The sequence below is a fragment of the Daphnia pulex genome, chromosome 8 (genome assembly GCF_021134715.1).
Source record: "Daphnia pulex isolate KAP4 chromosome 8, ASM2113471v1".
NCBI classification, from domain to species: domain Eukaryota; kingdom Metazoa; phylum Arthropoda; class Branchiopoda; order Diplostraca; family Daphniidae; genus Daphnia; species Daphnia pulex.
The window spans coordinates 8,359,766-8,382,596 of record NC_060024.1 but is presented as its reverse complement, the minus strand read 5'-3'; the positions used below and the strand labels follow the sequence as shown (position 1 = coordinate 8,382,596).

The 22,831-nt window shown below is 39.9% G+C and overlaps 5 protein-coding genes and 1 long non-coding RNA gene across 17 annotated transcripts; 5 read left to right on the top strand and 1 right to left on the bottom strand.

Moving 5' to 3' along the window:
• The first annotated feature begins 1,171 nt into the window (after positions 1 to 1,171).
• Positions 1,172 to 3,581, top strand: LOC124200928 (GDP-fucose protein O-fucosyltransferase 2-like). 3 transcript variants are annotated; one of them, XM_046597317.1, is made up of 7 exons: positions 1,172 to 1,418; positions 1,491 to 1,602; positions 1,681 to 1,822; positions 1,894 to 2,014; positions 2,094 to 2,301; positions 2,487 to 2,790; positions 2,883 to 3,581. In XM_046597317.1, exons 1-7 carry the CDS (start codon positions 1,300 to 1,302, stop codon positions 3,167 to 3,169), a joined length of 1,293 nt encoding a protein of 430 aa, XP_046453273.1. In that variant the 5' UTR covers positions 1,172 to 1,299; the 3' UTR covers positions 3,170 to 3,581. The 3 variants fall into 3 exon arrangements, with proteins under 3 accessions (XP_046453273.1, XP_046453274.1, XP_046453276.1); XM_046597318.1 differs by lacking the exon at positions 1,491 to 1,602 and having other exon boundaries at positions 1,257 to 1,418; XM_046597320.1 differs by lacking the exon at positions 1,172 to 1,418 and having other exon boundaries at positions 1,489 to 1,625.
• Positions 3,582 to 4,587: 1,006 nt separating this feature from the next.
• Positions 4,588 to 12,360, top strand: LOC124200927 (serine proteinase stubble-like). 6 transcript variants are annotated; one of them, XM_046597315.1, is made up of 10 exons: positions 4,588 to 5,336; positions 8,925 to 9,022; positions 9,185 to 9,781; positions 10,271 to 10,606; positions 10,718 to 10,809; positions 10,891 to 10,997; positions 11,070 to 11,307; positions 11,393 to 11,452; positions 11,526 to 11,651; positions 11,719 to 12,360. In XM_046597315.1, exons 2-10 carry the CDS (start codon positions 8,932 to 8,934, stop codon positions 11,875 to 11,877), a joined length of 1,806 nt encoding a protein of 601 aa, XP_046453271.1. In that variant the 5' UTR covers positions 4,588 to 5,336; positions 8,925 to 8,931; the 3' UTR covers positions 11,878 to 12,360. The 6 variants fall into 6 exon arrangements, with proteins under 6 accessions (XP_046453271.1, XP_046453266.1, XP_046453267.1 ...); XM_046597314.1 differs by having other exon boundaries at positions 4,639 to 5,330; positions 9,914 to 10,606; XM_046597312.1 differs by having other exon boundaries at positions 4,639 to 5,336; positions 9,914 to 10,606.
• A 1,111-nt stretch (positions 12,361 to 13,471) lies between these two features.
• Positions 13,472 to 15,227, top strand: LOC124200926 (lambda-crystallin homolog). Its single transcript, XM_046597309.1, has 6 exons — positions 13,472 to 13,639; positions 13,804 to 13,991; positions 14,093 to 14,301; positions 14,388 to 14,545; positions 14,615 to 14,757; positions 14,824 to 15,227. The coding sequence occupies exons 1-6, from the start codon at positions 13,608 to 13,610 to the stop codon at positions 15,045 to 15,047; spliced, it is 954 nt and encodes a 317-aa protein (XP_046453265.1). The 5' UTR covers positions 13,472 to 13,607; the 3' UTR covers positions 15,048 to 15,227.
• A 53-nt stretch (positions 15,228 to 15,280) lies between these two features.
• On the top strand, positions 15,281 to 18,129 carry LOC124200925 (sulfide:quinone oxidoreductase, mitochondrial-like). Its single transcript, XM_046597308.1, has 8 exons — positions 15,281 to 15,546; positions 16,209 to 16,314; positions 16,390 to 16,614; positions 16,716 to 16,910; positions 16,986 to 17,198; positions 17,267 to 17,453; positions 17,548 to 17,794; positions 17,858 to 18,129. Exons 1-8 carry the CDS (start codon positions 15,461 to 15,463, stop codon positions 17,916 to 17,918), a joined length of 1,320 nt encoding a protein of 439 aa, XP_046453264.1. The 5' UTR covers positions 15,281 to 15,460; the 3' UTR covers positions 17,919 to 18,129.
• A 670-nt stretch (positions 18,130 to 18,799) lies between these two features.
• LOC124199519 lies at positions 18,800 to 19,681 on the top strand. Of its 2 annotated transcripts, XM_046595349.1 has the most exons (3): positions 18,800 to 19,042; positions 19,185 to 19,481; positions 19,539 to 19,681. In XM_046595349.1, exons 1-3 carry the CDS (start codon positions 19,019 to 19,021, stop codon positions 19,587 to 19,589), a joined length of 372 nt encoding a protein of 123 aa, XP_046451305.1. In that variant the 5' UTR covers positions 18,800 to 19,018; the 3' UTR covers positions 19,590 to 19,681. The 2 variants fall into 2 exon arrangements, with proteins under 2 accessions (XP_046451305.1, XP_046451304.1); XM_046595348.1 differs by having other exon boundaries at positions 18,801 to 19,042; positions 19,185 to 19,681.
• A 969-nt stretch (positions 19,682 to 20,650) lies between these two features.
• On the bottom strand, positions 20,651 to 22,792 carry LOC124199643. Of its 4 annotated transcripts, none has more exons than XR_006876908.1 (5): positions 22,637 to 22,792; positions 21,923 to 22,546; positions 21,781 to 21,864; positions 21,355 to 21,718; positions 20,651 to 21,297 (listed from the first exon to the last, which is right to left on the bottom strand). It is a non-coding gene; the product is annotated as an uncharacterized LOC124199643 (long non-coding RNA). The 4 variants fall into 4 exon arrangements; XR_006876909.1 differs by having other exon boundaries at positions 21,923 to 22,561; positions 22,637 to 22,772; XR_006876911.1 differs by having other exon boundaries at positions 22,705 to 22,722.
• Between the last annotated feature and the right edge of the window lie 39 nt (positions 22,793 to 22,831).

Here is a 22,831-nt window from a genome sequence, read left to right as displayed (position 1 = left end):
AATTTCTTCGTTTTTCGGCCATGCCGGGCGTCATCCTATAAGCCACCTAGCGCTCGCTAAAACAACATTTCCTCCTCTTTGCCTTTAGGGTCTGTTGGGGTGACCCCCCCCCCTCGATAGGTCAGAGTGATAGAGAGTATGGTGAAGCGACGCTGTAGGAATTCTCCATAAGGCTTCGTCCGAGCAGTCTCCCTTATATGCGCTAGTGACACCTTGCGGATTTTTCCAGAAACATGTTTGAACACGTTTTTTTTCTAAGTCAGACTTGCCAAAGAAAACAAATTCAGATGTTGTTTAAAAAATGTGAAAAACTCGCATTTTTTACAGAATCTAGGCATTTCATCTATTTCGCTTTATAGAAAAAACACAAGGAAAAAATTAAAAAAAAAAGGTTTTATGCAGAGATTTGAACCCAAGATAACTACCTTGTGAATTTATACCCACTGGGCTGTCAATCGCTTGCTACAACCCCTAAAAATTGCTTATCATAACCCTTTTTCGGAGCAAAACAGCAGTTCAGTGAGGCTACGCGTGGTGGAAGCCCTGCATATTAAGGAGAGCCATGTGGCGTCTGCAAATCAAGTGATCTCGAACTTTGAGAAAATGCTGGAAAACATCTGACGATGCCTTATGGAGAATTCTTACAGCGTCGCTTCACCATACTCTCTATCACTCTGGATAGGTGTAGGCTGACGTTATGAGGGAGACCACCCCAAGAGACCCTAAAGGGCTAAAGGCAAAGAGAAGGAAATGTTGTTTTCGCATTTTCGTAAAACAAGAAAACTTTTTGAAGAGGTGGGCTATCCCATCTTTTTGAAACAATTACAATATTTTTAGGTGCAGCAGTTGACGAGAAAACTGCTGCACAAAAACAAAAAAAAAAGTCCAATTTTCGGCTATCCCCTCTCAGTTTTTTTTTTTAAATATCTCCCAATCCCAAACTACAAAAGCTAGACGATTGCGGTTTTTACCAATCGACTTAGCAAAAAAAATTTGAACAAACCCTGTATATTTTTTTTATTTTTACAACCCCAGCGACGATTTCCGCTGTATCAAAAAAACCCAAAACGATCTCTTTGAGTGGCGAATCGCTTGTTAAAAGTTCCCCGTTAAGAAGTCTCTGAGGTATAGAGTTTCGAAAAAAAAATCAGGCGACGACGGAGTGCCAGTGCTCGATATCTAGTTGGCCAAAATTGACCTTATTGCAGTGGCGCTCCGCGATAGAGGGCGCCAGTGCGATAGATTCACGGGCTACTATCAGACTCCAGTCTCTGGTAATCTCTGGTAATCTCTGTCACGATGACAGTAAATGCAAAATTGTTCAGGTTTAGTTTGTTTTGGTTTGTTGTTTTGTTTGGAAATAGTGGAAAATTGTTTGGTTCACAAGTATGCGATCGTGGGGAAGTGTTCGATCGAAAGTATGTTTCGTTGTTAATTATAAATTAGTAATCTGAAGTGATACCTGAAAATAAGTTTTGATTTCTTGTTAGTTACTTGCTATACGATTTGAATCCGGCCGAAGGTTTCAATTTACGTCGTGATGTCTTTATACGGTTAGCAGTTTTTGTCAAAAGACTTCAGCAACATGGAGACTGGGTTTTGGCAAGCTTTTAAACTTAGAGATGGTGCATGATGAAATTGGACAGCAATGAACATTAAATCATTTTTCCTTTACTGCAGGTGCTACCTCCCTGGGGTCCACTTCCTCATTGGAAGTCCAACGATATAGGAGATCAATTCAAACTTCCCTGGAAATTGTTTTTCAATACTGAAAGTCTTATAAAGTATGTTAGCATTACAGAACTATCTGATCTATTATCAGGTTAGTGTAATTAAATGGAATCACAAATTGTATTTGTTGTATTTATGTAAATGATTATGTTATTGTGACAGAAAAGAAAAATCTGCTGATCAACCAGCTCTTCTACTTGCAACATTTTCAAGATGGATGGGAGAGTGGAAAATGGGAAGAAAAATATAAGTTTGAAAATTGCATCAATAAACTACCTTACAGGTATTTTTCTCAATTACATATATGTGTCTTTCATCAGTCTGCTTATATTAATAAAATGTACATGTTACAACAACTTTAGAGAGACCAAAGATGGTGCAATCAAAGGCTGGTTTTGGGGTTATGAAAAAATCGAAGTTCGAAACATTAGTTGTGTCTCATTTCAAGGTCACTTTCGGAAACTCCTACCAATTTTATCACAGCACTCGAAGAAATCTGGAGACATAATCATGATTGACCGAGGAGAAATTCCTTTGCATGATGATTATGGGGGTGTTGAATATTGGAAGGTAATATACAAACTTGTATAAATTTGGGATCATCAAGCCTAATTTTTTTTTAGTCTTAATCATTCTTGAAAGAATGAACAAATTTTTGTTTCGTCAACACAGCCAAGAAAAAATTGCATTTACTCAATCAATCTACATCTTAAATTAAAACTAAGATATTTAGTTATTACTGTATTTCTTATCAGGTTCGGCGAAGCATGCGTTATTCATTCAAGCTCTATGCCTTGGCTAGTCAATTCCGGCTCGAATTTCTTCAGTCTGATGACGAAACAGATCGTACCTCTCTTCCGAGTGATTGGAGAGATGAAGTTCCTGGAGTGGTAGCAAAAGGTGGAGACTACGTCTGCGGGCATTTGAGGAGGCAAGACTTCCTTTACGGAAGATCTAATGATGTTCCCTCTTTAAAGCTGGCAGCAAAGAAATTGGCGAAAACAGCTACGCTACTGAATCTCCGGAACATTTTTGTCGCAAGTGACGGAACTAAGAAGGGTCAGTACCAAGTCCTCCAATTATTTTGTACAATCAGTTCCTGTGTGTAGAGTTAAAAATTCACTCATTTGGAATTTTATTATTTTAATTAGAAATGGAAGAATTGCGAAGCTATTTATCGCCCAAGTATCAGCTGTTTCTCTATCTACCCAGTTTTGAAGTCCGCAAAGAGATTTTGGACGGAGGAGTTGCCATTGTTGAACAGATAATTTGTTCCAGGGCAAGGCATTTTATTGGATCTTTCGAATCGACTTTTTCGTTCCGCATTCAAGAAGAGCGAGAAATATTGGGCTTCCCATCCAATTCCACGTTCAACCGCTTTTGTGCTGATGACAATGATTCTTGCGAACAGCCAGCCAAGTGGAAAAAAATAATGTGAAATGGACGCAATAAATGGCGTAGCTTTCTTGTATTTCTTTTTGGAGTAAATAACAATATTTTCTCCCAAGTCTGTCATGCGTAACAGGCATAGCCGTAATAATAATGTCAACAGGGAACATTTGACCTAAATTCTACTCACGTAAGTCTTTACTAGAGGACACATGTTTTGGACTGTTTCTGGGCTGCAAAATGTCGAAACTAAACTCATTTATCTTTTTATCTAACATTTTGTGTTGTAATTTTTTTTTTTTAACTATACCGGCATGTTCACCTCCTTTTCGCAGTTGTGCTATTCAAGAATTTTCATATGGGCTGCTTATATGTCACTGAGTTTATCTCTGGGCCAAACAAAATTTTAAATGCTTTTATTTTTTATAAATACAGTATAAAGAAGAGTTCCAATTATCAAATGAAATAGTTTTGAATTTACTTTAGATTAACCGACAAACGTAATCAAGTTTTATGTACAAAAGAGTGCATTATAATCTCAAGAACATTAACACTTTCCCAGACTACCTGGATAATATATACATAAGCAAATATTTCAGTGCCATCGTCGTAAATTTTAACCGCAACTTAAAAAGAATATTGTCTCTCAGCATGATTTTGTTATTATCTATTCTTTTGGTTTTGCAAAGACTTGGCACGTGTGAATAAAATGCGAGTGAACGGAAGCTTCGCTTATAAGGACAGGCAGAATTTAACAATGGTAAGGTCACGCACCAACTGGTTACCTCTCATTTGTTCTGTTGCTCGTTATAGTCCCACAGAATCAGCATGTACATTTCAACAATCGTAATCAGGGCGAGAAACATGGCTGACCTCTTTCTTTCTCCCGATATTTTAAAGACATCATTCCCAATGCCTTGCGTGTAATTTTGGGATATTTTCTATTCGCATGCTTGGCCAAAGAAAATCTCCTTTTTAACCTATTTTTTCGCATGCTCAGCAAGCAAAACATGTAGCTTGTTTGCCTGTTTTCTTTTTTAGTGGTGATGTGGGGGAGGGATAGAGAGTGCTGGTGGGACCGGCAACACACTTAAATGGGGTTGAACGCATTATTTGTTAGCAACTGAGGCAGATGATGATGAGTTTGTGAAATAATCGAGAACTAGTTTCCCAAGTGTGTTCCGCTTTACGTGACAAGTAACACCGCAAAAGTGATTTTCCAAACGACGAAACAATTCGCCGGGATCAAGAAGTCTGCTTGATCGCCACCTAGTTAGATACTTGGGAAAGCATTTATCAATAATGTATATAAGAAAGGACCCAAATAAAAAAAAAGTAAAAAAAAAAAAAAAAAAAGTCGGAGAAAATTTTTTCCTTTTAAAAAAAACTACCTTGTTTTCCAATAGCCAGCGGGGGTCTACCGAAAGACCGAAAGCTTTCTCCTTTTTCTTTTGTGGGTCGCGCTGAGTAGTAAGGGGCTCTCCCCTCTAGCTTGTAGTGGATTTTTGAGACTCACCGTTTTCCTCTAGACGGCCTGTCCTGTTGGTATTCGTTCCAGTAGTGAGCGGTACTAGGTGCCGTGTGGTCGCATGTTCAAGTCTTCCGTGCCACTACGTTATATATACAGTCTGCCTCTCTTAAAAGTTGTTGTGTTAGTTTTGATTTTCTACAGGTGCCGCCACGCCAAAAAGAAGGGGCAAGACAATTTGATTGAAACGAAGGAATGATGTGCCCAACCGTGTATAACATTGCAGACAAATTCCTACTGTCTGTTTCGACTGCAATCGTGCTGTTATGATTGTAAAAGAGGTTTTCTAGAGGGTCACGTTTTTCTGATCGCTGCCGCTCTTCTTGCCTCTGGTTGCCTCTTCCTGTTGTGTGAATTTGGGGCGGGATCGGTTTTTTTTCTTCTTCTTCTTCTTTCATTTGGAATATAGGAGAAATCTGGAACACCAGTTGGAGTACCGTTGCTTTTGAAAATCGGAAAAAGAAAACTGGAGCCGCGTTTAAGACTTATATCCTCGCCCGTCTTCCATTTTCTCCACTCTTTCCCTGCTGTGTTGTTTCCCCTCGTGTCAACCCTAACACGTTATCTACGACCAGGAGAGTGGCAAAACAATGCCGGCCTACCTGGAGTGAGTTGATCGTATTCAAAATTGTGAAGCCTTCCTAGCGGATTCGTTGCCTCAACTTTTCAGGATCTCGCCTCGGTACCGGCAAGTTCATATTTTTTGTTTTGTTTTTCACTTCTATTTAGCCCTTAGCTATAGACAACAAGTATCAATAGAAAACTATAAGCTCTCTATTCCAAAACACCTCCGCACTGATCAATAGAAAATCATTTTCAGAGCTGTATATTAAACAACAAAGCCCGCATCTTTTATTTCTCGAAGGGAAATGCTAAGAATTCAAAATTTCTTTTCAAAATATAGGGAAACACTTTTCTTATACACAGTGCGAAATTGTCTCGTCACTCTGCGACTTCCTTGGGGAACAGTTTAAATAAAGGGAAAAAAATATATAATAAAAGACCTGGAAGTGTATTGTTAATCTTCGCTTTGACAAAAAAGAAAAAAGAAAAAAAAAATAAACTTTGTGAAAAATCGAGTCAGTGCCAGATCGACCCAACGGCCATACAATAGACATTGAGGTGAAGTGTTGAAAACAGCCGTGATAGATTTGAAGGGTTCGGCGACAAGATGAGAGAAAAAAAGCAAAGCAGAAAAAATATAAAATCAAACTAACGGAAGGGTGGGAGGTTCTTTGAGAATCACAAAACGAGTACCGGTAGGCAGTCTGAGGACTTGGAGGGTGAATTTTTCCGAAGGGCGCTATTTTAACCAAGGACTTCTTTGCCCTTCCGTGTGAGCACTGGCCCGAATATGCCGCGTGAACGCGCGTATCGCGCTGGTAGAGGATGTAAACGGGTTAGAGGGTCACTCACCAAAGCCCGTTTGCGGTACCGCTGCCGCTTCCTTTCCACACGCAAGCGGCAGCAGCAGCATCGGAGCAGCGGCAACAACAGAAAACCTCAGCCCGCTCTACACGGTTCCGTTGTTCTTTCCTTCATATTATATTATATGTACGTATACGTAGTAGTACCTGGCTACGGGTTCTTATCTGACCAAGTCGCCCATGCGTACGTAATGTACACATACAGTTTATGGCTCCAAAATAAAAGAACGACTGCCGTAGCACGGTCATGCGTTGTTGACACGATGCGTCCAGATTGGACAGATCATCTCGCCAGATTGAAATGATCTCGCCCTTTTCCACTACATAACAAAAGGAGCGAAACTTGAGGATGTGTATATCCAGCAGACGGATTGAAACCCCCGTGCTTGGTAAACCGTAAAGCTCCGGAGTCCCCTTCACTCTGAGACATTCCTCCGAAACATTCCCAAGTTGGAATTTGTGCCTTCACAACATTCTCTAGAGCGCTGTTACGCGCCCGAGTACCGTTCACTCCATCATTTTTCTTTTTTCTACAGACAATTACAGTACACCTTGAAAAGGAACGTTTGACAAATGTGGAGGAGGAGGCCTATAGTAACCTAGCTGTCCTAAATAAAATAAATACCACTAAATAACTTTTAAAAAACATCAAGGATCCGGATGTCTTGAGAAACGAGTGAAAACGGAATGAATTTTGTTTCGACGTTTCTTAACTTTATCGTTACCTTACCGGAAGGGTTCGAGGATTACACAAATACTCTGTTGTGAAAAGAAATGTAAAAGTCAGGATGATTCATTTGGCTCACGTCGGGCGCTTTCTACAATAAGGAAAGGTGGGGATAGAGTATATCGCTTTCTCTTTACACCGGGTTTAAGGGCGAGGGCACAGTTCGGTTTGACCTACATGGCTTTCCTGTTTCTCTCTCGTCACCCCCTTTCCTTACCTGTGCAACCCTCCCTACTCTGACGGGAAAAAAACAACGGGCATAACAGGAATAAGAGTCAATCTCTCAACAGAGAGTCTGGGTGTGTCAACGGCAAAAGCGACCTCAAACTCGCATAATTACACAATGACTAAAAAAAAGGAGTCTTCTCTTTTTATTTTTTGAGTATTCAAAAGTGCTCATGCGTCCCATCTGGTTGTGCTTTACTCTTTTTTTTTTATCTTTTCGCCGGGGAAAAAAGAAAAAAAGATCCAAGACAATTAGCATAACTGTTGGAGGTGTTTCTTGTTTGCTGCTAGGAATTCCAACCAGTTACTGTACAGTTTGTTCGAGTATCGGGAGCTTCTTTTTTTGTCTTCTTTTACTATCGCAATAAAAATGATTGTTTTTGAGGTCCGTGATTTTGAGTAGGTAGCAAACACTGGCTGGGTAGCCCATAACCGAAGGAGATATACCAAATACCCGCGTTCTATTTCTTTTTTTAACTGTGTGGAACACATGGCTGGCGCCTGCTGCTGCGGTTCAGTGTTAACGGTATCAGTGTCGACCGTATTGGATCACGATTTCTGGTCATTATAGACGACGACGACGTTGCTGCTGCTATCGTTGATGGATTAAGGGCATGAACACCAGAGCTCGCTTCTTAAGTACCGGTTGGTAGAACGGGCAATTATTGTAACCTTTCCCTTTGTAACTCTGTAACGAGCGACAATATCGAATCTTTGTCCCGATGAACTGAAACTTTTGCCCAGCGCGCGCATACGGTACCAATTATGAAGTTGCAAACAAAAAACAGTGCTGCCACCTGGCTCGTTTTTGCTTTCACCGTTGCAGAGTTGTGACCTACATTTCATCACTCTGTGGTGTGTGGAACTAGGTGATGCCAGTTTTCTGTCGTCTCGGACTTTTCTCTCTCGACCTAATTGACAGTCCTGCAAGTTTCTTTTATAATACTAGTGTCATCTCTTATCGCCCATCAACATCTCAAAAGTATTCTTTTGAAAACTCCGACTAGTTTGCCAAAAGAAAATGTCCGGTATAATCCTTTTATTGCTTGGTGAAATCGGGCGTTCCCGTTTACTTGGAAACAATTAGCTACGGACGGATAAATCGAGATAAAGATATCTTAAAACAAAGACATCATGCGCTCAGCTCGCCAAATGTTTTTTGTCGTTTTGATTTTGTTCATTTTGTTCAACTTCCAAGTACCTTCAAATTAGCACGTCGGAGGATCATTGGGTCAATAGCCTTGATTCTCCAGTGGTTTTTCCGCAGTACATCCGCAATTTAGAACTTGCAATAAGTTTGGCTGTCATGAAATTTTTGAAATACACGGCGGATGAGAACAAAGGAGGGTATAGTTAAATAGTAGTCTAAAGTATTGCTTTAGCACACACTGCACAATAACCTACATCTGTTAGCGAACCAGATTTATCGGTCGAACTAAATTTCTTGTAACTAGGTTGGCAGCTGGTAGTAGCAACTAGTAGTTAAAGATATTCAGCACCTAATAATTATCAGGGAATTTTAGATTCCCATTTATGTTGGACATGTCGCCATTAAGTTCAAGTCGCACAAAGCAGCTGACTGTGTTTTTCGCATTCCCCTGCGGTTGTTGAACACGAGGCCAGCAGTGCTGCAGTTTGCGGAAATAACAGCTGTCTGTGGAAGCAAATTATCAAGATTAGAATTGACTATTCGCTACGTTACGGTTTCTCTCGAGCGGCAACTGTCGACAAATGTAACCGCTTCACTTGCCGCCGTAGTTTTGTTTAAGCATTGTCGGTTTTTATTGAGCTACTTTTTCAGAATTGCCTAGATTGCTTTTATGGAATAAGGTACAATAGAAATAATTGAGACTGGCCAATAATTTCGGTTTTATTTATTCATTTTTTTTATTGACAGGCTTGCGATGGATATCCGATGTGCAATGGGGTTGTTTCTTCTTTCGTTCTTGCCTCTAGTTCTCTCTGCGAGTCAACCACAAAATAATCTGACAACTCGTAAGTGCTAAAAATTTATTAGTTTTCCAGATTTATGATAGATTTAATGCCAAAACTATTTTATTCACTAAATTTTACTGCCATGAATTTGTGATGCAAATTGCGCACAGTGATTTATGCTTTTCTTTCGGTTTTCATGTTTGGCGCTTTGACCAATATCAGCTAGCTACCAAATCAGTCGCAAACCCTGCTACGTGAAAGGCCAAGAAGGAACGTGCATGTTCGTATGGGAATGTGTCAAAACGGAGGGCACACCTTTGGGCATGTGCATGGAGCGATTCATGTTCGGTAGCTGCTGCGCTCACGACCTGGACAACAATGTCGTTCCAAAACCATCCCTGTCGTCGATGATTGCCACCATGGCGACCAATTATCCAACGCCAGTAGGTTCTCCAAATGTCATCGGAGCAGCTAAACCCAACAATCTTCCAGTTTCCATGCTGACGACGCTGATCGCGTCGATCCCTACCTGGAAGGGAAACAGCACCAACGAAACCGCACCGGAATCCGAGAAAATTCCAAGCCCTGGGCTGCCGTCATTAGCAGTGTCAAATTGGCTTTCAGATAACACGTCAACGGATTCAACTTTGTCTAACGAACTTACATCGACTGCTAGTCCAATAAGCCACAACACGGTTACATTATCGCCATCGCAAACGACAACTCCGCTGATTATTGTGTCGACGACATCCGTGCTGGCATCCGCCACTAGAACTCCAACTCCATCGACGCCAGCGGAATCGACCACAAAGCCGCAAGGTAGTCAACCCACACTAGGCCCTATCAAATTACGTCCCAAGCCCTATCGACGGACGACGACACGCAGAGCTGCTTTGCCAACGGTTGCAACCGGAATTAGTACTAACCCTCCGCTTGTTTCTTCTTCCACAGCCATGGCACCTACGAACCAGGCGTTGGCTTCCGCACAACCAGCACCTACAATTGCACCGTCACTCAACCTACTCATTCCCAATAACCTTCTGAACCCGATAGCGGTCCCGGTCTCGTCTACCGCTATAACGAAGCCACAGAATTCCGATGTTTTAGTCGCCTCACCTGTGCCAATTTCTCACCCTTCACCTTTAACCTCTGAATCAAATTCAACGATTCTAACATCTGCGATTGAGCTTCCCGATTCCCCTTCTTCGCTTAATGAACTTAATTCCACCGCTGATATCCCAATCACGATCCCCACGGCTTCCAATCAGCCGATTGACGATCCTTTGACTAATGCTCACGTCACTTCAGGGGTTACGTCAACCACCGAAGCCGATTCGACCGAGTCGCAGAGCGTTCCATTGAACAACCTGTCCAACCATACGACTACTACTACTTCTTCTTCCATCGTTGCATCTACTGCTGCTGCATCACTTGCATCTAACGAAATCACCGATGTGACCGAGACGGCGACAGTCTCCGTAACTCCGTCGGTTCAGAACACTTCCACCAGCACTGAAAGTTCCAGTAAGAAACCTGGAACCAGTGTAACGCCCACTAGTTTCAGCAATTCCACCAGCAGCACGGAAAGCACGAAGAAACCCACTTTGGCCGTTACTTCACTGCCTAGCAGCTATCCAGAAATCGGTAAAGCATTTTTTTAAATAAAAATATGGGCTAGTATGTGTGCTGGATATTAAAAAAAACTGCGCAGAGGTTATGTCATCAATTGTAATTCAATTCTTTTGTATGTTTCAGAATGTGGTGTACCTCCTATGCTAGCAGAAATTGCAAGAGGAGAAAGGATTGTGGGAGGCAACAATTCGAAATTCGGCTCTTGGCCCTGGCAGGTATAAAATATAATCCGACAAAACAAAATTTCTTTTGGGTAGATTTCTAACAAATTTTCCCCAATTGATTCACTTTTTCAGGTGTCTGTTCGGCGGACTTCCTTTTTCGGATTCTCTAGCACGCATCGCTGCGGAGGAGCTCTCTTGAACGAATTGTGGGTTATAACGGCAGGACATTGTGTCGAAGAGTAAGTGTTAGATTTTATTATCGCCCTATATCTCACAAAAGCAATAATAAATAACACACATTTTTATTTCAGTCTTCTCGTCTCGCAAATTCGAATGCGTATGGGGGAATTCGATTTCAGCAGCGTGCAAGAGCCATACCCATTTGTTGAACGCGGAGTCAATAAGAAGATCGTTCATCCCAAGTACAATTTTTTCACATACGAGTATGATCTTGCGTTGGTTCGGCTAGAAGAACCGATCACCTTTCAGCCAAATATTGCACCAATCTGTCTGCCAGCAATGGACGAGTCTTTAATCGGCCAAAACGGTGTTAGTACTCAAATTTAATTATAAAGAATTCAAAATTAAAAAAATGACCACCAAAAAATACAACCAATTTTGTTTTGATTGACAGACGGTCACAGGATGGGGTCGTCTCTCGGAAGGAGGAACATTACCCTCAATGCTTCAACAGGTTTGAAAATTGACAGATTAATTTTTAAAATCCGCAGATCTTTATTAAAAATGATTTGATCTGTTTTCAATAGGTTACAGTTCCTATAGTTAGCAACGATAAATGCAAGGATATGTTCCTAAAAGCTGGACGCCATGAATACATTCCTGATATATTTATGTGCGCCGGATTCGAGGAAGGAGGAAGAGACTCTTGTCAGGTATTTTTCAAATGAACAGTTTAACGATTCCGCGGGATTTTTAAAATTGGTTAATATTTAATAATAGGGCGACTCGGGTGGTCCATTGCAAATTCGTGGCCGTGATGGCAAATATTTCTTGGGAGGCATCATCAGCTGGGGTATTGGATGTGCTGAGGCCAATCTTCCGGGAGTTTGCACGAGAATATCCAAATTCACAAGTTGGATTCTGGAAAATGTGACGTGAAGAATTCCGAAAAACCATTAATGTGATATATTATATGAAATTATGCCGTACTGCTATCATCTTCATTTGACTGCATCAAACACAGAATGTGACGAATTCTGTTTACCCAATTTTTTTCTTTCAATTTCGTAGCTGGCCTACTGTCAAAAGGAAAATCGTAAATGACTTTCTCCCACAGTGCTATTGATCCAAAGAGTAGGCAGCAACTGTCCATTTATAAATGAAGTATTGATTATTTCATCGATCGACCTTTTGTTGGTTCTTGTTCGAGAAAATCTTGATGTATCGTTAATTTGCATATGCGTTTCCCATCATCTCTGGAGGTCTGAAGGAATGCACTATGCGTCACTGTAAATAGGTTACTATTTTTCATTTCTTTTCGCTGTCCATTTCCAATCCAGTTCTTTTTTATAATGTTTCGTTTCGAGTTGTGAATTGCAACGTGTCTGTATAGTGTAGATAGTGATACAAATCTTTAAACGATTTGCCCGCAACTTTTTTGCTGTTATATGATTGGCGTTTTCGGGTTCAGGATTTCTCCGTTAACAATGTTGCATTGTGTTTGAAACATTTTTGTGTGCGGTTATCGTTGAGATAACACGTTGAAAAATCGTCGTCTTGTTGAATTTTTCCTAAACAGTTGGTGATCCAAAATTCCAAGTCTGATGGTTGCGTAATGATATGCATCATTGGCTTCAGACAATCAGAACAAGTCTTTTTTTCAAGATAAATAATAAAGTCCTTATTTTTAAAGAATTAATAAACAAATTTGTTCCTAAAAAAATAAAATAGCTATGAACTATGAATGATCACTTCTTCTAACTGTATACCCTAAAAATGGGGTACTGGGTAATTACTCGTGTAAACGGATGTCTTTTGTCTAGGCTGTACACGCGATTCGTTCGCTTTAGACGGGTTATTTCGGCCGTGTGGGATAGGCGTTAGCCTGCGACGCGAGAGGTCCCGCGTTCGCTTCCCGGTACGACCAAATCTTCCTACGCGAAGCCTCAAACAACGGTTAAAGACCATTTTCTGTAACTGTTGAAAGGAAGCGCGGAAATTGATGTCGTGATCGTCGCCTTTGTTGCATCATAATGATCTGATGAAGTGAAACGTTCATGAACATTTATTTGTTTACAGTTACGCTACGCTGATGACATATACACGAATAAACATATGCAAAAACTGAAGGAAATTCGAAACAGAATATTCGAAATAACGGACCAACTTTTCAAAAAGAATAAAATTCGTTGCCGAATTCTCTCGGGGCTTATGCATGATTGTATAGGCATTCGCCACCAGAAGCAGGGTTTGAAACTTAAGACTGAAATCTGTTTCTTATATCACAGCTTATATTTATATTGTGCGTTTTGTGCCTTATCTAAAAACATCTGAAGCCGTTGTGATGGCTTGATGCGCAACGATATGTCATTGTAATTATTCAGTAAAATTCAATTACGAATCATAATCCTTCACTGGATTTAGTTCCTTAAAAATATTTCGGACTGTTAAGTTGTTGTCTTCCTCTTTGAATTGTACTAAATTATACAAATGATCAATTATACATATTTCCCTAACAGATGGCGAGAGAGGTCAGTTCAAAACAAAATATTTGTTTTACGTATGTCTCTATCTGATCTTTTGACAGCTCGACTTGTTCTCATTCACGCTTTTACGTTTGTGCTCCAAGTTCTCTTTTGACTTGTGTTGCGTGATTGCGCATTATTAGCATGGCAAGTAAAAAAGTGGCCATCGTCGGGAGGTATAGTTTGATATTTAAATTCATCTTCTTTTATTATTTTTTCTTTAATTGTTTTTTTTTAAACCTGTAACTGAATAATTTTCTGCTTGCATGTAATACCCACCTGTATTATCACACCTTTTTTTATCTAAAATTTTGTCTTTTTTTATTCATTATGAATTTAGTGGATTGATAGGACGTAGCTGGGCAATGTTATTTGCTGGTGCAGGGTATAATGTCCACCTGTATGATGTAACACAAGAACTTGTTGAGAATGCTATTAAAGACATTGAAGAACAGCTGCAAGCTTTGGCTACCTCTGGACTTTTAAGGGGTAACTTGAGTGCATCTGAGCAGCTGAAATTGATAACTGGTGAGGAAATATATGCATTCTTATTACATTTTTTTGTTAGCTATTCTTATCTAGACGTAATGTGCATAGTGCATGACTCTTTTGTTGATGTTCATCCACAGGAACCAAGACTTTAAAAGAATGTGTGCAAGGAGCATTGTATGTCCAGGAATGTGTCCCTGAAAATCTTGAACTGAAGAAAAAGGTTTTTGCTGAGTTAGATGTGCTTGTTGATGATAGTGCCATCATTGCAAGTTCAACCAGTTGCACACTTCCATCCTTGTTTTCTGAAAACATGAAAAATAGGCAGAATGTTATAGTAGCTCATCCAGTAAGTTAAATTTTACTATCTGTTTCAATTTCACGAAAGCTCAAAACCTCAAGAAATGTGTAAAAATAAAATCTAAATTTCTTAAGGTAAATCCCCCGTTCTACGTACCGTTGGTTGAGCTTGTACCCGCACCGTGGACGTCACCAGAGGTTGCCATCAAGGCTCGTCAAATAATGGAGGAACTTGGACAAAAACCTGTTTCCCTTTCTAGAGAAATTCCTGGTTTTGCATTGAACAGAATTCAGTAAGTAACGCGCTGAGAATTATTTAAAAAGGAATTGAATTAAAATATGCAATTCGATGCCACTTTCAGATACGCAATCTTGAACGAATGCTGGTATCTGGCCCAGGAAGGTATTCTAGACGTCGCTGACATTGATTCGGTCATGAGCCATGGATTAGGGCCCCGTTACGCTTTTATGGGACCGTTGGAAACGGCTCATCTCAATGCTGAAGGTGCCGGCGGTCTTTTGTTTATTGAAATCATTTCTGTTTTTCACTACATTTTTCTAATTCCAAAAGGGATGGAGAATTACTGCGAACGCTACGGCGAGACGATTTTCAACGTGAGCAAAACTTTGGGCCCCGTTACCCGTTTCGAGGGAGCCAATCTGCAGAAAGTCAACCAGCAGTTGGTTGATCAAGTGCCGTTAGAAAATCTGCAGGAGAAAAGAGCTTGGCGCAACAATTGTCTCTCTTCATTGGCTCAACTGAAACAAAATATCGATAAGAAAAAGACTGATTAAAATCACTTTTTGTATTTGTTGTTGAATCCCGTAGGCCGTAGTTGAAAACCGAAATTGCTTTCCCAGACTCACGGACCCCTTATTTGTTTTTCTAGATATATAATAATTGTGTTAAAAGTGTTAATGCTATAATTCTAAAATACAGAAATTAATCAAATTGTATTTGCAAAAAAACTGCAAGATTGCCCTTTTCAAACATCTACTTCATTATTCGACGTAAGATGGCGCGGGCGTTCCAAAACAGAACAACGAAGGGATTACGTGAAAAAATAGTATTATGTGCCACAAATGGCCTTGCTGATCGTATCGTAGTCTTTCAGATTCTTCTCAACAACTGTGTGCATATCATTCAGTCTACACGCATTTAAATTGTATTTAGTAAGAACAAATAAAGTGTAATCTCTTAAATAACCATGGCTACGTTGTTGAAATGTAAAATGGTAGTTTTAGGATGCAATCCGCGCTTCTTTTCGACTACTTCACAGCGACTCAGTCAAAGGTATGTTTTTCAATTGTGCATGTCAGTATGTGATGATTTTGTGCTTTCAGTTTTAACTTTGAAAGGGGGTTGATTAGAAAAAGGTGTTGTATTTTTCCTGGATTTGGTGATATAGTATTGTTTAACAAATTATTGCGAATTTTAAAGATGCATTATTTTGGCTGTCATGAGAAGACAACCTTGAATAAAAACAGCTGCTTTAAAAAATGCTTCGTCATGCTGTATCATGCTCTTGCCCTTGGGAGAACGAACGCTCGTGCAACCTTCAACGTGTGAACGTGACTTTAGTCCCGAATATGTGAGTGCGGCACATGCCCGACGAGAGCGCCACCTTCTTCTCTCTGTGGTATGGCCTACTTCAGTGCTACCGCTTTCTATTGATCGGCAGCGGCCGGCTAGGAAATGTAAGACAACATTCAAACAGGATCATCTGCCTCAATTTAGCAAAGTCCTTGCATTTTGCAAGGGACAACTAATAGCCTACGTGTGTTATTGTTAAATTTATACGATACAACGACATGTCAGCACCTGATCTGCATAATTTTTAAAAAAGTACCAAAATAAAACTGAAGTTCAATGTTAAACGCCATCGTTGATGCACACTCTATAAATTGACGTTTTAATTTTTGCTCGGTATTCAAATAAGATCGTTTATTTAACAGCTTTAAACTTGTCGTCGTGGGTGGAGGAACTGGCGGATGCTCGGTAGCGGCTAAATTCGCATCTGTCCTTCCGAAAAACAATGTGGCTATCATCGAGCCTAGTGATGTTAGTTGTCATTTCTTTTTTTGTTTTCAATACTTGAAACTCAAAACTCATAATAATAATTAATTATTATATTAGACTCATTATTATCAACCAATGTGGACTATGATTGGAGGGGGAATGAAAAAACTCGAACAATCTGGTCGACCAATGAGCCAAGTGCTTCCAAAAAATGCTCACTGGATCAAAGAACGAGCCAGTCAATTTTTCCCGGAGGAAAATCGTTTGGTGACAGCATCTGGAGAAGAAATCAAATACGAATACCTTGTCGTGGCTATGGGATTGCAACTTGACTATAACAAGGTAGGCGATCAACTGACATTTAATAATTTCAACTGAAATTTTAGACTATACAAAAATTATGCTTCTGTAATAATTCTAATGATCATTACCTATGAAAATAGATCAAAGGATTGCCGGAAGCTTTCAATACCCCGGGCGTCTGTTCAAATTATTCGCCCAAGTACGTTGAAAAAACGCTGGAAACCTTAAAAAACTTTAAAGGAGGAAATGCTATTTTCACTTTTCCAAACACCTTAATCAAGTGCGCCGGTGCGCCTCAGAAAGCCATGTACATTTCGGAAGAATACCTTCGAAAAGTACGCCTAATATTATCACCCGTTTATTATTATTTTTCCTGTGTCTGCCAACTGACATTTTACGTACCGATTTAGCACAACAAAAGAGACAAGGCTAATGTGATATTCAACACTTCGCTGGGCGTTCTCTTTGGAGTCAAGAAATATGCGGACGCGCTAGAAAAAGTTGTGCGTGAGAGGAATATTGCCGTAAATTTCCGACATGAACTTATAGAAGTTAAACCGGATACCAAAGAAGCGGTTTTCAGGTTACTAGACGATCCGGCGGGAAATACGAAAACCTTCAAAGTTTGTTTTGCTAGTCGGTTCAAAATGTACTTTATTTCAAAAATTTCTAATCCATTTTGTAAGTACAGTACGAAATGCTTCACGTCACGCCGCCTATGAGTGCGCCGGATTTGCTGAAAGCCAACAAGAAATTGACCAACGAAGCTGGATATTTGGAAGTCGATAAAAGTACGCTGCAACACATTCGTTTCCCCAATATCTTTGGAATCGGTGACTGTACAAATCTACCCACTTCCAAGACAATGGCTGCCATTGGTAAGTAAAAACTGCTGTGGTTCTGGGAATCCTAATAAACTATACCCTGTGAGCTAAATATCTTTTTTTTTTCTTTTTTTTTCTCTATTTCTAGCTGGGCAGAATAAAATTGTATACGACAATTTGAAACTTCAGATGGAAGGGAAAAAGCCATCTCAAAAGTATGATGGCTACACTTCCTGTCCATTGGTGACGGGTTATTCCAAATGCATTTTGGCAGAATTCGATTACGACGGTCAACCGCTAGAGACGCTTCCCATCAATCAAGCTAAAGAGCGGAACACATCGTTTTTCATGAAGAAGGAAATTATGCCAGTCTTGTATTGGAAACTTATGCTAAAGTAATATCGTATTTTTCGCCCGTTAAGTTATTTTACCATCTCTTAACTTTTGATATGTTGCAGTGGTTGGTGGAATGGGCCTGGCGTAATTAGGAAGATTCTCCATTTGGGCACAGGCCGTTGATCGACTCACGGAAGAGATTGAAGAAAATCAGTGCAAAAAATAATATCGCCGCTATCATGACAAAAAAAAATTAGTATTTTTTTTTTATGTGCAGTCCAGTGAATTTTTATATTGCACAAGGTTGCAGGCGAAAAATCGAATTCCAATTAATTTCGATGTTCGTGATAAAAACAAACAGAATAGTACATAATCAAATAAACACGTATCCCACCATACCGGTCATGAAAATATAAAAGTTGTTGTAGTTTAAGCTTTGAACTCAGTCTGAAAGACGCTATTGGCCTATTGCAAATGCGGTGATGTTCTTCGTGTGAAATATTGAACGGGTCTTCTTTTTTCTTTGCTCACAATATGTATACATCAGTAAGCAAACAGGCCACGTGCCCATGACGATGCAGCTTTCTAAAATTCATGATTCAACCTCAAAGCATAGTGGACACTGGTGGACACGATTGAAATGCGTGGATAGCCTACTTCATCAAAATTGTATAATCCACTCGAATGAATTCTTGATTGATATAGAACCTGCCTCTCAGTTCTATTGTGGATCACTACTTTCTCCAAATTGAGATATCCAATCTGCCTCAGTTTTTTTAACATCCTGGCGTGGATTTTATTCGTTAAACTAGAGATGTGTTTCACCAGGTTTATATTTTCCTCCCTATAATTTTCTTTTAGTGGATCCAATTCATGAGCTTAATCAGAAACTAATTACAAAGAAATACAGATAACATAAGTTCTTGAGTGTGAAAGCAACACGGCTGAATTTGACCAGAAATATTGAATCGAGTTGGAGAGAAATATAGAGGCCCCTATATTTACCCCTATATTTACTGCGCTACTAACCCGGGTTAGTAGCGCAGTAAACCGCATATGCAATTAGATACAAAAAACCATCACGTGACTTATGCCAATGACAAGATGTTCAAGATGGATTGACTGGTTATGTGGTTTTATTTTGTATTTTTATTGTTTCAAAACTGATATAAGTCAGTATTTTTTAGCTCGTATTCATATCAGTGAGCTTCTTGAGTTTGACTTCATCAGAGCTTAACTTCGTTAATTTTAAATTAATCCGGTATAACACCATCACTTCAAAAATGGGTCACCCTGGAATAATGAAGGTAAAACTTATAAAATTTCGTCACGTAAAACTAATGCAATTCGGTCACGTTACTGTCGTAAAACTAAATATAATTTAAATTGATTATTATACTGGTGATACCAACAACACAAGCTCAATTTAATTTCGTTACGAATTTATAGTTATTCAGTCAAGGAGTCCTTCTTATCCTTGTAGCCTTAGGAGTCACCGTGTCCATCGTAGAGTCATCGGAGCAGAGCACTATTATAGAATTCAATATCGAGCAGATTAGACGGTTTGACGAATTTGAAAAACGAACGATTGCACACGACCGACACGATTACTCCGGTGTATATCGTCCATCCAAATGGAAACCAAAGTTACAGCTACCGAAATTCAATTATGGAACACCAATATCTTCCGATCCGATTGAAAATCAAGAAAGTCAAAGAGGCTTACGCAAAATAGACGCACGCGAAGTAATCACTAGTATTTTTGTAACAAGCTTCATTCACCTTGTATTGTTTTTCAAACAGTTGGTGGCGGATATGTTTCACGGTTTAAATCAACTCTATTTCTTTCGATAGACCCATACTAAATCTAGTGGGACATTAACCGTTTCTTGTAAAATAAATGTGAATAACAAAATATTTATTTTAAATAAAATTCTCTGAGTGCGTAGATTTTCTTCTTCATTTTAACGTCTGGAATCGGTGCACTAGGAGGAATGAGTGTAACTATGTAATAAAATCAAAATCAAAATCTCTACGATGAAGCGCTAGATACATATTTCTTACGCTCCTTTAATTTAAAACGAAACATATTCTAACCTAATCAATACACACCAATATACAGAACCAGAACTGACATTCTCGGTAATTAAATGATTATTTTTATTGACTCCCCGCATTTTTTGGGAACACATCCAACACAAACTCAGGGCTAGAGTCCAACCTCTGACCTTTTCAAGGACAACACTTAGGTCTAATTTAGTCGTCGCAAAATTTTGGGGGGGTTTGTAACAAGAATACCAAAACATCATTTGTAAATTTTGATATAATTTTCCCGTAATTCTTACATAGTTCGTTAGCGGGATGGCAGCGCTTGAAACGCGAGCCCTAGTTAAATTCAATTTCAATGAAAGCTTATAAAATCCGATCCCTTGCTGCGCGCGCGAGTTTCCCGATAGGAGTGGTCCAACAATTTGACCATATACATACAATCATTTCCAATATATTGTAATATAAAATACAATCATACAAACATTTGAGGAATATGGTTACTTGGTTAGAGTAGATTTCAATCCTACAGTTCCTCATTGTTCACTTGCCAGCCTTATTGGTCTCTGCCTGAGAGGCAAGATTCAGAAAAATGTGGTGGAAAGGATCAAATTGGACATAGTTATTGCAGAGGGTAAACACAGCACAGAAGAAGAGAGTAAGTCCTAATACCATATTTAAATGTTCAAAAAAGCTTTCATAAAATATTCTTTTACTTTATTCCCATCCAGTCAATAAACAAATCAACGATAAGAAAAGAGTCGCCGCCGCCTTAGAGAATCCCGACTTAAAAGAAATGTTCGATAGTTGCATAAGAGATGAAGAATAAGAATTTTTTTTAGAAGAAAAAAAAAATAAAAGACGATAAATTTCCTCAGAGTATTTTGTATTCCATTCCATGAGATCAACTCACAAGTATGAAAGGCACTGCAAAGGCACTGCAGAGACAATTTCATCGCACACATACAACCTGGATTGATTTTAGTAGAAGACTAGAACAATTACCAAAAAGCTCACTGGTATATTTATAAATTTTGCAAGGGTTATCTCTGGTAAAAAGAAAAGCATAACCAAAAGCGACATCAAGTTTGTTTCCTGAAAGACTTGTAAACTTAAAAAAAGATCAAAATTTCTCAAAAACGAGACAAGTTAAGTGAAAAACAAAAGGGAAGTGGGGCGGGAGGCAGTAAGTAATTTCAGGCGGGTCGAGGAGAGAGGGACTTTTTAAACTTCGGACCGCAGGAGTGCTGGGAATAACATCCATAATCCATAATCTTGACAGGGTCGTTGTTGTTTTCCTCGGGCTCGATCTTGGACGCAGGCTGCTGCTTCTCCAAGTCCGTGGCGGTGCAAAGGGAACGAGTGCGGGGTGTTCGACGGCCGCTACCGCGTCGGACGGGCTTGTCTGGCTGCGCAAGGTGTTGATTCAGCAGCTTGCTGACTTCCTCCACGTCGGCTTCATTCTTGCCTTTGATGTTCTCTTTGATGACCTCGACCACACCGTCATCTTTTTGTCCTGCAAAAGAAATTTCAATTATCCGGTTAAGAATTGAAAATAAGAAAACAAACTCACCTTGAATGTTTCCGTAAGGCCTGCATAGGTGATGCCCGACTCGACGAGCATATGGCGGAGGAATCCAGCTCGCCGGCGAGGCTTAATATCTTGACGAAACATGTCAGCGAATACAGGTCTCCATTGAGCCTCCTTAGTCAATTCTTCTTTGATCTTCTTGACTTGTTCGAGCAAATGATCGCAACTGATAAGGTTCTCCTTATGTACCCCAGTGTTGATGCGGCCGCCATGCACCTTGCGAAGGATCTTGTGAAGTGCTAGATTGAGCACGTTGAACAGCGCTCTCCAAAGGTGTGTCGACTCCAAGGTGATGATCAGCCAAAGCTTTAAGGACCATGCGATGTTCATCCTTCAAATCATGCACCTGTTTTCGATTGAAACGTTAGAAAATCTAACCAATTCACTTGTTACTATTTCAGTTGTTACCTGTTGACGGAGCAGATCCCAGCCATTAACACATCCAAGCAAAATCTTGTTGACATCATCAAGAAGACGGTAACGTTCCAAAGCCTAAAACAAACTGAAAGTTAGAAACGAGTCTAAAAATAGAAACTTAATGGCGATATACCTGGAAGAGCTGAAGGATCTTGGGAGTGGCGTGGTTAAAAGAAGACTAAGACAATTTTCTTGTCGGTGAAATTATCTTTTCGGAGCTTGATGAACCACGAGGCGAAATCGTTGCAGGCGGCCACCTTGCTCTTGGACTTGAGCATTCTGTTGTTGCGGATCTCCTTGAGCATGCGGTAACGACCCGTGTCAACGATGCGAAGATTGTAGTTGCGAATTACATTCAGCGGTAGCTTGCCATACGGCATGACGTACTCATTGAAATCGTGCCCTTCTGCTTTTCTCTTCCTGTGCCACGTAAAATGATCCATGACGTACTCGTTGAAATCGTGCCCTTCTGCTTTCTCTTCCTGTGCCACGTAGACTGATCCCAGGTTGACCATCTCGTCGATGAGGCGTCGACCAGTAACGGTGGCTTCCCACATGACCACAGCAATGCTGTCATCGTATTCAAGCATTGGCTGTGCTGGCTGAGTGGTGATCACAGCGGGGGGAGCATCACATTCAACCTTGGCCTCTGTTGTTGGTGGCTGAATTACCACCTCTATATGATGGTCCCCTCGGAGGAAGATGAGGTCTGTTGTTCTTCACTGTTGTTAGTCATTTCTGTAATTTCATTCTGCATCTGCAACACAAAACACTATCGATAATTAATCAAACAGCATTCAACAACAGACTTGTAGTGGTTATAAACAAATGCGAGCAAAGAGAATACTTAGGCAGTCTTCAAGAACAGTTCCCCTTTTCTTTAACCAATGTGGTATTGAAATTACTTAATTCTACCATTGATGGCCGCTGGTTGATGGAAGAGTACCATTACTTTCGAATGAAGACTGCAAATGGAAAGGAAAACAGAAGACCGAGTTGACTAGATAATAGGCTGTGTTTATATAGCACGGCCTTATAGCAA